The sequence below is a fragment of the Pundamilia nyererei genome, unplaced genomic scaffold (assembly GCF_000239375.1).
Source record: "Pundamilia nyererei isolate P.nyererei 1_Seehausen unplaced genomic scaffold, PunNye1.0 scaffold00141, whole genome shotgun sequence".
Classification (NCBI taxonomy): domain Eukaryota; kingdom Metazoa; phylum Chordata; class Actinopteri; order Cichliformes; family Cichlidae; genus Pundamilia; species Pundamilia nyererei.
The window spans coordinates 1,175,261-1,190,529 of NW_005187542.1; the positions used below are offsets into that span (position 1 = coordinate 1,175,261).

Here is a 15,269-nt window from a genome sequence, read left to right on the forward strand (position 1 = left end):
CCAGTACAACACTGATGATAGCTGAATCACCACTGTAGCTTAAGTTTGTTTCATGTATTCTGTGCAATGGGGTAAAAGTTTATTTGCATGTATACAGAACAGCACTGGTTCCTGCATGCTATACAATATGATGGGCTCTTGCTGAGATGTCATAATTTAGCCCGACTCAATAGAGAGGATCAGTAGCATATATGGATTAGAGGGTTGTGTTTTTTTTACAAAATGAGTGACAAAGTCTTTCAGCACTGATGGGGCAGAGTTTAAAGTTGCAGAATGGTTCACCAGGTTATCACACATGCAGATGCAGATATCAATCCTCCTTGTCCTCCTCAATACCAACACCCACAAAGCATACACACAGTAGCCATGCACATAAACAAACATGCAAAGTGCCATCACATGACTGGGCAGGGCCTGTGGGTGTGGCTGGCTTACAGAGTGAGAGAATTCCCCTGCCCCTCTCCTTCTCTCCTCCCATCACTTAACAATACAGAGGAGAAACCTGAAAGAGAATGGGACCAATGTCTGGACACAGGTGAGTGTAATAGTGTTATGAGTGCATATACAATGAATCATTCCTGTGTCTTTGAATGTGACTGCGGGTAGAGATGCAGCCTTTTAAAAGCACTAATCCTTCTTACTCAAGAAACAGAGTAGCCTAAGCTTATTTGGTGCTCAGCATTACTGCCTGAACGACATGGCTGAAGACAGACAGGCTGAGCGGATCATGTACTGTGTATTTATTCACACAAATTTGTTGTGCATGTAGGATAAGTTTCTACCGAGTTTTTAACTGTTGGTTATTCGGTGAAGGCTAATAGTGGAATAAATTGTTCCTTTAGATAGTTTAAATTTAACGAGATAACTAGGCTAACTGCTTAAAATGCAAATAAAAATAGCGTTCTAATTGTTACTGATAATTCAGGTGTCCGGTGTGTATATCGGTATCCCTTTGTTCGGGTGTAGTAAAGGACTACAGGTTTAGTTTGGCTAGTGTACCAGCGTCTGTGCGCGCGCTTCAGCGGCCTGTGACACGCGCGTGTTGATGAGCGGAGACATGCAGCTGTTTTGTAGCACGCTCCGCTGAGCAGCTCTTTTTCAAACACACATCGGGGCGTTGGCTTTTAATCGAGCTATTTGAGAGACTGCGTCTAAGCAATGGCAGAGAACAACACAAGGTCAAAGGTGAGGACAGAGCGTAATGGAATCCCATGAAGGAGGTGAGGTGTCCTCACATGTACCCAGATAGGCAACCTTCAGTTCACGGCGGAGGTTGAGACGTGGGGAAACAGGGAATCACGGCAGTAATCGCAATTTAGATTTCAGGCTCTCTCCTTTTTATTTATTTTTCGTCATATTTCACTTAAGGGGTTCGTATGTGGGCCAATAGATTCTTAGAGAGCTTTATCATTGCTTTCATGTTTCCTGTTTCTTTACCTTGTAATTCTAAGAATGGCGGGGGGGGGAACCCAAACACACAAACGTTTTTTTTCAGTTCTTCACCTTTGAATGAGCAATTTCAGTCTTACAAGTTCATGTGACTGGATGTATAAATACTACAAAGTAAATGTGACAATAGAGTAATTCCATATGAGGTCAGTTGAATCTGAGAAAGTGTTCCACCTGACATCCTCAGAAACAGCTGGGGTTTCAACTTTAGTATACATAATGGAGCCATGTAAATGTGATACTATGGAAAAATGTCAAATCTACAGGCCCTTTAAGTCCATAGTAGTGGGTTACAGGAAATAACCACATGACAGTCTAAATACTATACAACCAGGAAATGAACACTGTCACAATAGAGACAGTGTTCATTTTTCATGGACTGACTCATAAACGTAGGTCACCATACAAGATAAACTTATTTCCCAGTATGTCGCTGGCAGTCAGTAAACTGAATAACAAACAGTAAAGACCATTGTCACAGTTTATGATATTTTATTGATAAGTCATAAATTCATAAAATACAAGAATAATTTAAAGATGATAATTAGCTGTTGCCAAATAGTGAAGTATGGTGGCCATCTGGTTTCTGTTAGTTTGTGGGAGGTCATGTTTTAATCATATTTAGGAATGTAAATGGCTTACAGGTCATTTGTCTGACACTGGGAACAACTTCAGATCTTGTGCGTCCCCGTGACTTCCTCTGAGGTTCACAGAGATGAGCGAGGAGGTGGGTCCACTGCAAAGAGACCATTTGCTGTCCGTGGTTCTGCCAGGTGGGCTGGAGAAGAGTGTCACAGTGCATGGAAGGTGGGTCATATCACAGTTTAAAAAAATAAATAACTGCTGCAACAGCAATGATTTTCACAAAGTGCAAAACATGTTAAGATAATCCTTAAATTCTCATCTTCACAGTAAACCACTGATGGACTTTATAGTGACTTTCTGTGCAAGTAACCATCTGAATCCTTCAGACTATACTGTTGATATTCTATCTCCCAACAAGAGCAACATAAGTTTCAAACCAAACTCTACTATTGGCTCGGTAGAAGCTGAGAAGATTGTGCTGAAGCCCAAAGGGATGGAGGAAAAGCTCAAGGGGCCATACGTGCCTGAGGTAAAAAAGGAGGGGGAAAGTTGTAAAGTAAACCGTTGCTTCAACACGCTTCATCACAATGAGTATATGTTAACGGTTGTTTCTCATTGCAGGCAACAATACGTCTGTTGATCAACTACAATAAATCCCATAAGACTGTGGTGCGAGTCGATCCCAAACTGCCGCTGCAGATGCTGCTGCCGTTGGTGTGTGACAAGTGTGAGTTTAAAGTAGAAACAACCATATTACTGAAAGACTCTCAGTCCAAAGAGCTGCTGGACCTGACTAAGAGCTTAAATGACCACGGACTCAGGGAAGTGTTTGCCAAAGACACAGGGGGTAAAGACCTCACTGACCATCATCAGCCCAAGACAGCAGAAACAGGTATGAAGGATGTGAAAGCTGCTAGTCAGCAGTCCTGTGATCTTATGTCCCTCTAAATATTTAAAAGACCTGTGATGTTTTTTACCACGATTTAATTCAGGTAATGTCACACTGGCTTGTGTATGTTATTTTGTTAGGAAAACCTCATTTCTATTGTCCCCCTGTTGGGTAATAATGTTAAAGCTGTACAGCATAAACACAGCAGGTACACATCAGAAACTTTTGTTTATGTTAACATAAATAGTTAAAGGCTGAAAGTGGGGGGAAATTAGATGTCAATTACTTTGAGTATGGTATCACTGTTTGTTCTGCCTCAAGTACACAGCAAAATCTCCAGTGTTAAATTAACACTAGAGAGTGTCTATATGGGTCCACTCCTCTGAGTGTTAAATACAACACTGAGTGTTAAATTAACACCTTTGACAGTGTTATATGTTTAAAAGTAACCTAGTCAGTTTTGAAGATTAACAAAGACTAACACTGAGCAGTGCTGATTTTCTAACACTGGAATATTTCTAACATTTTGAGTTATTTTCCAGTGTTAGAAAATCAGCACTGCTCAGTGTTAGTCTTTGTTAATCTTCAAAACTGACTAGGTTACTTTTAAACATATAACACTGTCAAAGGTGTTAATTTAACACTCAACAGTGTTGTATTTAACACTCAGAGGTGTGGACCCAGATTCAGCCAAATGAAGCCAGATTCAGCAAACAGTCTAAACAGGACGAGTCCATTCCAGGTTTCACTCCTGTGAAGCACAAACCTCTAAGTCTGCAGTAAACAAAGTCTAAACAAAATGGAACAATTAAAAACTGGAAAAACATGGCTTTGGCCTTTTCTGTTGAGGGCTGCAGATGGTGGCTCATAACTGGGTGTCAGCAGCACAAATCCCTGGAGCCAAGCCGCTTGTGTCAACAGTCCAAGGTTGCTGTTTGGGAAATGCAACATGGCACAAAGCAAGAGCCATCAAACTGGTTTTATGAACATGATCACTTGATATGAATTCAGTAGTTAAGCTTCATGACCACATGCACCTGACTGTCTCAGAGATATGACGTGCAGTCATCAGCAACAAGCAAGTTTGTCTAACATCATGTAGCATCCATGATGGCAAGAGCTGAGCCTGTTTGGAACCAAAAGAGTTGGCCTGACCCTGCAGTAATGTGGTGTTCCTAATAAAGTATTTAGTGAGTAATTCAGTACCATCAATTTGCACTGTAACCTTTGGAAGAAGAAGCCAAATGCAACATGTTGTATATGTTATGGGATCCATAGATAAGTTGTTTATTTCTTAAAAAAAACATCTTCCCATGATGCCATGTCTCACAAAACCTTGCTGTCTTAGTAGTCGTAGTCACATATCTTTTATTCCTGCAATACACCTGCTCCTGTGTAAATATTAACCTAATTCATCTGTTTTGGCAACTTTGTTTTCTGTCTGTAACAACTGTCACACCAGCAGAAGTCATCTCACTTCCACTGCAAGGTAACCAACCCAAACAATTTCATATAGTGGCTCGCCATTCAGGGTTTATACTGTATATCACTTACCAATCAGATCCTTTTCATTCCCTAGACCTGCCAAAAAAGGAGAAGAAATGGAAGGAAAAGAAAGGATTCTTCAGCTTATTTAGAAGAAGGAAGAAGAAACACGAAATGGTATATTGTCAGTCTGTGAGGACAACGATGTTTGCTTTATTCTTTATTGATCAACTTTTACTGATGACCAGCATTTACATTTCACGTGTAGCAGGGCGCAGTAAGTGCTCCTGCTTCTCCAGGACCCAGGAAACAAGCGGTACTCCGTATGAATTCGGAGAGCATTTCATCTTCCAACACCTTGCCTATAGAAAAGCCCAAGAAGAGGCAAGCCCCCCCGCCACCAGTTGCTGTTTCTCAGAGTGTCAGTAACTTCAGCACCTGCAATTTAGGAGGAGCACAGGTTAGTCGGTGGCAGGGATGAAAATGGAACACGACCAGAACATCCTGAAAAATCTTTTTGTAAAAATGAGAACACTGGTCAAACTGTGAAAGAATAAAGGAACCACTATATAAATGGAAATACTTGGGACATATGCCAATGATACCATTGTGTCTCTGTAGAGCTCTGAAGGATCTACCTTAAGAAGTACCAAGAGGAGGGCCCCACCACCTCCCTGTGCAAACACACTCCAGGAGCTGCTGACAGATACTAAAGGTAAAATCATGAATGCAAAATGGTGGCATTAATTGAGATAATGGAGCCAGTCTTTCACTTTAAACTGACAAATTATTGTCAGTCTCATTGCTTCATCTCTTATAGGGCAAGCTGTTTATGTTGCTACCTAGTGGTGACTGTCTGCAAGTAAACAAGTAAACTATGCTTGTGAAGTAATCCCTGTAAAATTGCCCTTTTGCAGTATTTCAGTAAAAGGTCATTTTTACTGAAATGCTGTCAAATTGGAAATCAAATGTGTTTAAACAGAGATGAATCCTCAAAACCTCAGAGGGGTTCAAGAAAGAAATGAAATTAAGATGAAAATTATCAAAGAAAATGCCTTCAAATGGGAGATTTGGCAGTTAAATCTGACAAAAAAAAACATAGCATTTATCGGTCCATACAGTTGAACCCTGTGTGAAATGACCCAGGGCCTTGTTCATAAGACATATTGGCTCCAGTCTGTCCTCAGCTTCAAGCTTTCATTCCCCTGTATTACTGTCTGAAATGTGTCCCCTGCCTGGGTCCAGGTTCTCTGTGGACATGCTTTCTTTTTAATGATCTGCTATAGATTTGGCTCTTGATTTCATTTTTAGTTAAAAACTGCTAATAATAACTAAGTGAGAATAGGGAAATTGATCACTTTTTTAAAAAAAAGCTTTCTTTCGGTGATCTAAATAACAGTGTAATTGTGAACAGCAGCCTCATTGTCTTGGTTCACTCCTTCGTTTTCTTTAAACCACAACACATGCCACACTGCTGAGCTAGTGTCAATGTGATGCTGAAAAAACAACTCCCAGCCAAAGGTAGATGGACATTAAACACACTCCTGATCTCCTACGCTTGCGTAAACATGATCCCCTACAATCTGATCTTTAACATAACAGGATTTTTGCATCCGTGGCAGAACATTTAACGGAGTCTCTTCAGTATGAGGTGGTTCTAAACATCTTGGATGTTAGTTAGGAAGCTATTAGACTGAAGCTTTGTCTCCTCCCTGCTTACAGACTCTGTGCCATCCCAAGGAGGTAATTGAGGGCTGCTGCTGGTGCTGCTGCTGCCACCACCCCTGTCACTTTTTGCTCTCCTCCTTCCATCACCCTATTGCTCCTCTCCATCTTCTTCCTGCGTTGGCCTCTTCTTCCTCCTTCCCGTCTTAGTGGCTTTTGTAGATCTTTTTGGTGGCTTATATGGACACACAGTGCCCTCTAAAACATTTGAGACAAAGACACAAATGTTGGTTTTATAAAAAGAATTAGACATTTTCAGAGGTTAATGTTAGCTAATGGGAGAATCTAACATAAATTGAGATATAAAGACCTTCACTGCAGCCACCTTCAGTTGCTGCCGTATTGAGTTTGATATTTAATCATGGAAAGGAATGCTGTTTTGGGTTCAGATCAGGTGACTGACTTGGCCATTGAAAGATTTGCCTTTACTTTTAGGAACTCTTGGGTTGCTTTGGGTTATTGTTGTTGCGTACTTTAGTTTTCCTTTGAACTAGTCAGTGCATTTATTCTTTTTAACACCAGAATATTGATTTAGCCACTTGTAGAGTTTCTGCTTTTTCTCTGATAGGTTTATTTAGATTTTTTTTATCCTAATGACAGTCTTCCTCACATCTCATATTTAAAATGAGATTAAAATTACAGTGAAAATCTATAAATTACACATTCAAAACTTAAGCTTCAGCTTCAGATGTTATGTTTACCTCATTTGTCATATCTACACTACATATCTACACAGCACAAAGGAAAAACAACAAATTGTGTTTTTTGTCCCAAAGATCATGGCGGGCACTGTATTCACGCCTTCTACATTTATAAGCTGTCCATTTGTGCTGTTCAGCTGTCTGCTTATACTACTAATCCATATTTCTCTGATAATTCTGTACTTTGCTTTTTCTAATTTGTGTGTGATTTCCTATTAATGGGTTAGACTAGAGTTAGTTATTGTGCCTTTTAAATGATAAAGAAGCCACCAAGAAGAGCATTTGGTTAAAATGAATTATTAATTCTGTTGATTCCAAAGTGACTTTTTAAAATCTTCCATGTTTAGTTCTTTCTTTGCTAAATAATATAGTTATGTGTTTTAAAGTATAATGTTAGTCCTTGAAGTTGATTCTTCTGCTTACATCTTAAGATAAATGTAACAGTTTTATGTGCACACTTTTCTAGATTATTTTATTATTAAAATGATTGATAATCATATCAATATTTTAATGTATATTTCTGTATACTATGTAAGCCTACATCTTAATGATATACCGTTGCCTCAGAAATAATTTAAATCCTCTTTACTTTTTGCACACAAATTAATAATGTAGCATTCTTTCCCCATCAATCTACATTGAAAAAGCCTAAATGCAAAACTGAAGAACTCAAGAATTGAAATCTTTACTCTATGAGATTATTTAGATCTTTAATTCGGTCTCCTCTTAGGTACGTTTCTACAAGACTTTGACGAGGTTATTCAAATCAAGGATGGAAAGCATCCTTGAAGCTCCATCTTTAGGTTCTTCTAAGGATGTTCAGACAACGCTTGGAGTTTACCAAAGGCCTTCTTGTTTGGTTTGCTCAGTCCTTGCTTTATCTGCTTCCAGATAAAGACCATTATTCTCCTGAACTGATACCAACTGTTGAGTGCCACAATATTAACCATTTATAGTCAATTTCTTCATTTAAAGTTATTCCTATGTGTGTACAAAAAAGTAAGGGTTTTTAATAATTTAGAAGTATCTGCACACAGATTTTTGGGTCCAAGACCTTTTAAAAATGAATAATTAAGATGAAAACTGTTGCTAAGTCTTTCCTGTTTCTTTAGAAACTGTCAAGTCCCTGAACACTCCGGAGGAACTAAAAGAAAGTGATGAGTCAGAGTGTGTAAACAGATCACCATCTTCACTGGCACGCCCTTTACAGCCAAAGTCAGGATCATCCTCCTTACAGCAATCACTGGCTCATCTCCACGAAGTGGCTGATCCCTATCTGCCTATGTTACGAGGCAAAGACTTCTCCAGCGCCCGCTGCAACCTTGCCAAAGTCCTGATGTCTTCTGTTTCTAGAGAAACACTGGTCAGACGTTTGAAGAACTCTGCCACTTTCCCCAAATTTCAAAATGGCTCCTCCTTTACCCCCATGACCCCAAGGTGTCCGAATAGTGAAGTTTTCTGCACAGATGTTGAATCCGCTTTCAAATCTAACCTTCCAACTGAGAGTGAATGGGAGTATCCAGCTGAGAAGAGGGGGATGACCACATTTAAAGTTATCCCTCTGAAGAAAACACAAGATCTTACCGGAGATCTTCCAGACCAGTGCTGTATATCACCTAAAGATACCCCAGAGAGCAAAACGTCTCATGAGGTTGGGAATAATCAAGTAGATACTGATGAGAAACGATATTCACCAGACACATCGGGGAGTGAAAATCCTGCACCCAGTCCGGATACCTCCTCTCAGCAGATTCAGCTTCCTGACAACCTGGCTTCTCCTCCACTTCTGCATGATTTAACTGATCAGAACTTACCCAGTCCACCTCTGTCGGAGGCTAGGGACACCTCTGAAAAGGAGAGGGAAGAGGTGGGCTATGAGGTCACATCAGAGGTGATTTCAGGGTGCAGTTATGGAGAGGTTAATACTGAAGATCACATCCACTCAGAACCTCAGAAGGAATTTGTCGATAATTCCAGCGCAGACACGTGCGCCGATGAGACGAAAGCTGAGGAGGAAGTGGTGCAAGAAGAAGAGGAGAAGGAGGAGGGCAGTTTCCCTCCACCTCCTCCACCTGTCTTTTTCAATGAAGACATAGCAATAATGGAGAATGAAAGAGAGGATACTACATCCCCCTCTTTGCTGCCCTCCCAAATATCAAGCCCTACAGTTGCCCTGAATGGGCAAATTAATGTATTCAGGGAGACCCTTCAAGACAAGCCTACTTCACCTAGGCCTGAACAGAACAGTCTGGAAAAGAAGAGTGCAGCCCCTTCCAGATTTGCTCAGGCAGTAGCAATAGCTGTCCAGAGATCTCAATGCAGTAAAGGTCCTCAAATTTCCAGTGGTGCACATGGTTTGCTTCCATCACCACCTCGGTCCACATATCAGTATGGTGAGTTCTGTACTCGACTGGTAGTTTAGTTAAGTCTCTTTACTGTGATGACTTACTTTAGAACTCACTAATAATTATATTCACATGTCTGACTGTCTTCCACTGCCTGTCTGCTTGCTAGAGGCCCTGTGACTTAGAAACATTTCTCTTATTCTTCTACAGGTGCCTGACCTGCTTCCTCTCAGATGTTTGAATGAAAGTCCTGGTTCACAGTTGGGCCTGACTGTGGACACCAGACTGAATAATTTCTAAGAACATCATCAGTTTTTATTCTTTTCTTTTTAAGGTTTGTGCTCACTGTCAAATGTCTGATTTGTTACAAAATGATTTATATACATGTTGAGCATAAACATTTTCTGTTATGAAGAAGGCCAAATTCATAGGACATGAGGGAAAATGTCCTGTGTGGGGTTTTTTTTTTTTTTTTTTTTAAACCATTTTCATTCGGCATGTGCCAACACAAACACAACTCTATGCGAGAGCTTCTTTTTTTGTGTGTCTTTAATTGCAATTATAGGCTTATTTTCTGCATGTTTGAAATTTATTTTCTCTTTCAGAATGCCTGTTTGTATGCTTCCAGATATCAATAATACTGTAAAAAAGAGCTGTCTCATATTCTGGTCTGGATTTTAGTCACCAGGTGGCAGAAGAGCTTAGCTTTTAAAATGCACGAGCCTGACACCATCTCTTTTTGAGTTTTTTTTTTCTTTTTTTTTATAAAATCGCTGCTTACAAAGACAAAATAGACAAAAAGCATTTTATATATTTAACTGAAATTATATGGAACATTATTCTAATACTCAGTTGGGGTTTTTTGTTTTGTTTTGTTTTTTTAGTGTCAGAGTTATTTTCCCGTAGGCTATTGCTGTTCAAAAATCCATACCCATTCAGGGACATGCCGTGAGTAAGAAATACATGTAATATTTATTAGAGATGAGATAATTTCTTGCATTTCCAGAAAAAAGAAAAGGGAAGAAAAAAGAATATCTTTAGTGTAAGCATGGGTTTTATGCCAAGCATTTCAGCACCTTCCTGAATAAACTCAGTCCACTTTGCTCACATGCACACACAGTTATGTCTTTAATGGACCCATACCTTGGGGCAATACTGCATAGCTATACTTGGGTGCCAAAAGAATCTGCACTACTATATGTATTGATCCAGCCCTGGCCTTAAAGGAACAGCAAGGAGCTATGCAAGACCTAGCCAGAACCGCCTGTGGCGAAAGCTTCTTGTTTGCCAGGCCTGGACTGAGTGGGCTCACTTGAAGACTTTCTTTCTCTTCGTCTCTCTCTCTCTCTGTGTCTCCCTCTCTTTATCTCTCTTTCTCTAACATTCCTTGCTCCACCTGAGAAGCGAGAGAGAGAGAGAGAGGAGCATGGGTTGCTGGTGGATGATGGGAGGTGACCATTGACCCTGTCGTGTTTCTGCGGCGCTCCTCCCAGAGGAGATGCCTGGCCCTCAAGGGCACAGCCATGTCACGCTGCCGTTGTCATGGAGAATGCCATTACCGCCCCTAAGGGAAAGAGCCATGTCTAACGTTTACCAAAAAAAAAAAAGTCTGCAGGAAAAGAAACACACATGCTGGAGAGAAGCTCTTTCTCCTGCCAAAAGCAATGATATCCAATGTAAGTGACAACTCTGGCATTATCCTTTTCCAAGCAGGGAAAGGTTGAATTTCAACCAGAGCACTAATATTCGTCATTATTCAGACACAACGAAGCTGGATTTATAACGTGGTATAACAAAAATACTACATGTCATTTCTGATCAAGCATACAACCGTGATGTTATTAGCACAGGTGAACGACAGAGAGGAAACAGACGCAAAGAGGTTTTACTGATTATTGTCTCTGGAGACGAGGTGAGTGAAATCCTGGAGGACACTTCAGTCACATGAGCACACACAGGTTCAAACACATTAATGAGGGGCCTTTGGGATGAATGCAAGATCACTCTCTGGATCGGTTTAGTTAAACACACCTGAACAAACAAGGAAAAGTGAGTGCATGTACAGAACACTGATGGACAACAAAGGAACCTACACGGCAAGACTCCACCGTACAACCTCAAAATCAAAGGAAAATCTCTCTCTTAATCACTCACACAACACACAAAATTCATAATTAAAAAATGAAAAAAGTCTTTGATGTTTGATTTCAGTGATCATGTTGATGTCAATATGAAAGCCACTAAACTGCTTACAGTTGTATTGCAGCTCTTTCCACCAAGATCTTCCTGAATTATAAAAAAAATATATTTAAATTATAAAAAAAAGTTATAAAAAATACTGGAAAAATTATGCAACGACGAAAAATAAATGATTTTTCTTTTAATAAAGAGAAAATGGGCAGTTAGAGTAGGTTCATAAAAATCCAAAATGTATCATGTATGATCAGGATTTTGAAAGCTATTCTGCACCAGCAGCATCACATCTAGTGAGGACTAAAACTAGTTTTAATAACAGAAGAGAATTTCAATTATCAGACAGAAATCTGTTAATTTTCCTGGCATTTCTCACCACTTTTTTTTTTTTTAAAGAAAAAATGCCTCTGATGCCAGAAAAAAAAGATCCAATAAACAAAACAGGTTTTAAAAACTAAGAAATAACACAAAAAGCTCCAGGATTCACAAAGACGGGCTCTGACATGGGTTTTAATTAGTGGCATGATGTCCTCTGGTTACCTGGACTGGCTTATGTGGCTGTCGTGTGATTGTTGGGGGTTCTTTTTCATGGTCTTTGCCTTACAATATAAAATGGCTTGAGGCAACTGATGAGGTGAATTGGTGCTTTTGATTTCAGTTATTCAAAAAAAAAAAAGTGTTCAGTTTCATAAAGCACGCATGTCCCCTGATTGGAGCATCTTTAAATACACTTACATTTGCATTAAATCCTGTAAGTTGATGAATTCTGCTTTAGTTGAAGATGTATTGTACGCCCTGAATGCATTTAGCACTCCACTGAGAAAAATTTAAATTCTGCCATTTTTATACAACACAAAATAAGTGTAAACATCTGACTTGGCCCACATACTGCGCTGTGAGTACAACTAAAAAACTCCAGCTGGAATCAATAACATAATAGCTGGCCCACACAAATCGAGGTAATGCTATTTATCATTTATTTATTCCTTCATCTCTTCATTCATCTCTATTTAGTTCTCCATCTGATGTATCTGCCTCGTGGTTTAAAGATGCCCACGAGCTGGTAAAAGTCGGAATCTGATTATAAAACAGTGAGCAGGCCCGAGGCTTGCTTTGCTGGATCCGCTGCGTCTGGATGTGTGTAAGGGGTGCACATGTGCATTGTAGACTACTAATATATGTGTGTTTACATGGCACCTCCATGCTTTGGTAGAAATAATCAATAGATGAATCACCCAAAGCAGTGGAGCTCTCCCCAGGCAGTGTGGTGCAGCTTAATGCTATTCTTTCCATTCACCTTGGGAACGGCATCCATCAGGCCTCCCCCCAAAGTGAGGTACACTTGCCTAAAACATCACCAGTGCTTGAGGGGCTGCTTGGAAAATGATGCAGGGAGAGCGCAGTTGACCTCTCACCTCCTCCATGTTTTCGCTCGCTTCCCTCCTCTTTGGCGGAGCGGCAAATCACAGAGTTCCTGCCTCATTGGCATTGTCAGGCGCTTACAGTAGTGTTTCTCTGTATTGTGCTGGTGGTTAACTGGTTCAAATGTTATGGAAATGATATTTACCTCTTCTTTGATCCTGTAAACTCCAAACAGGCAGGCTGTCCCCCCCCCTCTCCCCCCCCGTTTGAGGGAAGAAGGACTTACAGTAAAAGCAACGCTATAAATACAAACGAGAGGGAGAAAAATAGACGTCTGAAACGGAGCTCGGCGGTATTAAAATCAATCAAATATCTGAAATTTTCTACTTGAGCTGATGCCTTTTTAAAATCACGATCCACTGTTGCTTGTAGGACACAGCAACAATTTTTGACACAAACCACAAAGTCAAACCAATTTGATTAATGATGCTTGACAGCTCTCTATAAAACAAACTAGAAGCAAAAGCAGAAGCAGCGTTTGACGGCTCAACATACAGTGGTCGGCCCCTATTGCTTTGTGATAGATAGTGGACAAGCTCCATCTCGCCGTCATTTTTCTTCATTCACCTCTTATCGCTGAGACCTGAGAGAGGGAGAAAAAATGCAGTTTTCTTCTGTGATGAATGGTCCACATGTCTGATTCAGCGCGGTGACAAACTGACACAATCACAGCCGATAATATGTCACCGGTGGCTGTTTCTTTGATCAAAACACAAGCCCCTTGGCCCCTGATTCTACTTAGTGAAACAAATGCAAAAACAATGCATTTCCTCCTCCTGATGATCACCAGTGTAGTGCATCCTTCATTCTAATCAGTCTAATAATCACACCTCTTAGCCGTGAGCTCACTGAGAATGTGCTGTGAGGCTTGTAATGCCCATGCAGTGCTTATTCAAAACCAAAAGGGGGCACAGTAATCCCTGATTCAGATTAGTACCATTAAGATGGATCCGAGGAACGCGCTGACTTTGATGGTTGTATTGAGACGTAAACCCAGGAGAGTCACAGATGATTGGTGAAGTTGATGGATATTTGATTTTCACTTTGACAGAATAAAACAACTCAAACTGCTGGAAACTATCTCCATTATGAATCTCATTATTATTATTATTATTATTTTTACCTAACTTGGTAGAACTCTGCTCATTTTATTTTTAATAAGTAGAAATCAAGTGTTTCATTTTGACATGCATCTCAGTGAAATAGCTCGTGTATGGAGGAACCCTGCCATATTTTTGAGGAAAGGGATATTACATTTTTTTAAGTACTCTGAACCTACCGATACACTTCTGAGAAGTAAAAGCAGATTCTGTATAACATATTTTACAGCAGAGTATTGAGACTATTATGTGAGGAAATTGATTTTTATAGTTGTGCCTTCGGCAGACTTATTACACCCACATGTAGGATTTAATATTATGTCCTCTACATCACCATGCGATCTGGAAAAAAATGAGGTCTTTACAGTCAAGTTTGAGGCTAACATCGAAACTTAAATTCAAAAGAAACTCATGTAATTAATATGAGCGAAACTTTACCTGTTAACATCCATCAGATCAATGGCGATCCACTGAGGAATCGAAAAAGAGGAAAGGTTTGGTAAACTTCCTGTTTTAACAGAATTTCCCCAGTTTGGAACACCCAGAGCTTTTAATAAATAAATTGGATCTCCCAGTTTCTGATCTTTTGCTGATTTACAGTAGCATGTGGTTAAAAAAAACCCCAACCCCAATTCAGGTGGGTGGCCAGTGATCTGGTAGATGTTTAGATTATAAGGAACAAGTTAATACATAATCACATGTTCCCAGCAATGCTTGTCCATCCATGCATGCATAGAGACTATCTTAGCAACAGCCTGTATTAGGTAACCTACAGTAACTTTAAAGGAGTCTGACAAGGTTGCACAGTTAACATTATTCCACTAGTTGACAACTGCAGACTAGAGCCTAAAGCTTCTTAAATGACCGGGTGATCAGGGTTGCTTTGCTCCATGTCTGTCTTTCAAGTTATTAGCTCAGTTTACTGATGGATCAATAAGATAGCAACAGGTCAAGCTGCCAGACCACAAGGCTACCTATCTGAAACTGAGCTTTCAACATATCTGTTTTTCCACACATTTAAATTAAATTTGGGATTCCAAAAAAATTACAAGCAGCATGTGATATGGAAAGCTGTATTTTGATCCAAGAAGAAGACCTATAACATGGAAAAGCAACATGCAAATACATTTAATAAGATATTGAATATTAAAGATTAAAGTTTTAATCCTTTTTAATTGTTGATTACATGGTGAGAACAAAGCAGTGACAACGTTTGTTTTCTAGTTCTGCATCCTGCATGTATTTAATGCAAACAAAAATTCTTGCAATAATTGATCAGGTTTATCAGCATTTACGGTCTTATTCACAGGCCTCTTGATGGAGCCGCAGCACTCAGCAACAATCCTAAAAATAATAGATTTTTTCCTCTTTTTTT

General features: G+C 39.8%; 1 protein-coding gene across 1 annotated transcript; it reads left to right on the forward strand.

The window, feature by feature from the left end:
* The first annotated feature begins 461 nt into the window (after positions 1 to 461).
* LOC102211240 (protein cordon-bleu-like) lies at positions 462 to 9,654 on the forward strand. Its single transcript, XM_005744287.1, has 11 exons — positions 462 to 535; positions 2,125 to 2,256; positions 2,453 to 2,563; positions 2,656 to 2,926; positions 4,386 to 4,412; positions 4,503 to 4,585; positions 4,677 to 4,868; positions 5,030 to 5,123; positions 6,131 to 6,151; positions 7,947 to 9,227; positions 9,390 to 9,654. The coding sequence occupies exons 3-11, from the start codon at positions 2,528 to 2,530 to the stop codon at positions 9,395 to 9,397; spliced, it is 2,013 nt and encodes a 670-aa protein (XP_005744344.1). The 5' UTR covers positions 462 to 535; positions 2,125 to 2,256; positions 2,453 to 2,527; the 3' UTR covers positions 9,398 to 9,654.
* Positions 9,655 to 15,269: the final 5,615 nt, after the last annotated feature.

Bases quoted from the DNA above. Each gene is read 5' to 3' on its own strand.
- LOC102211240 (XM_005744287.1), top strand. From the start codon at position 2,528: ATGGAGGAAAAGCTCAAGGGGCCATACGTGCCTGAG. The intron at 4,413-4,502 runs GTAACCAACCCA...TTCATTCCCTAG, and splicing joins CATCTCACTTCCACTGCAAG to ACCTGCCAAAAAAGGAGAAG. The intron at 4,586-4,676 runs GTATATTGTCAG...TTTCACGTGTAG, and splicing joins GGAAGAAGAAACACGAAATG to CAGGGCGCAGTAAGTGCTCC.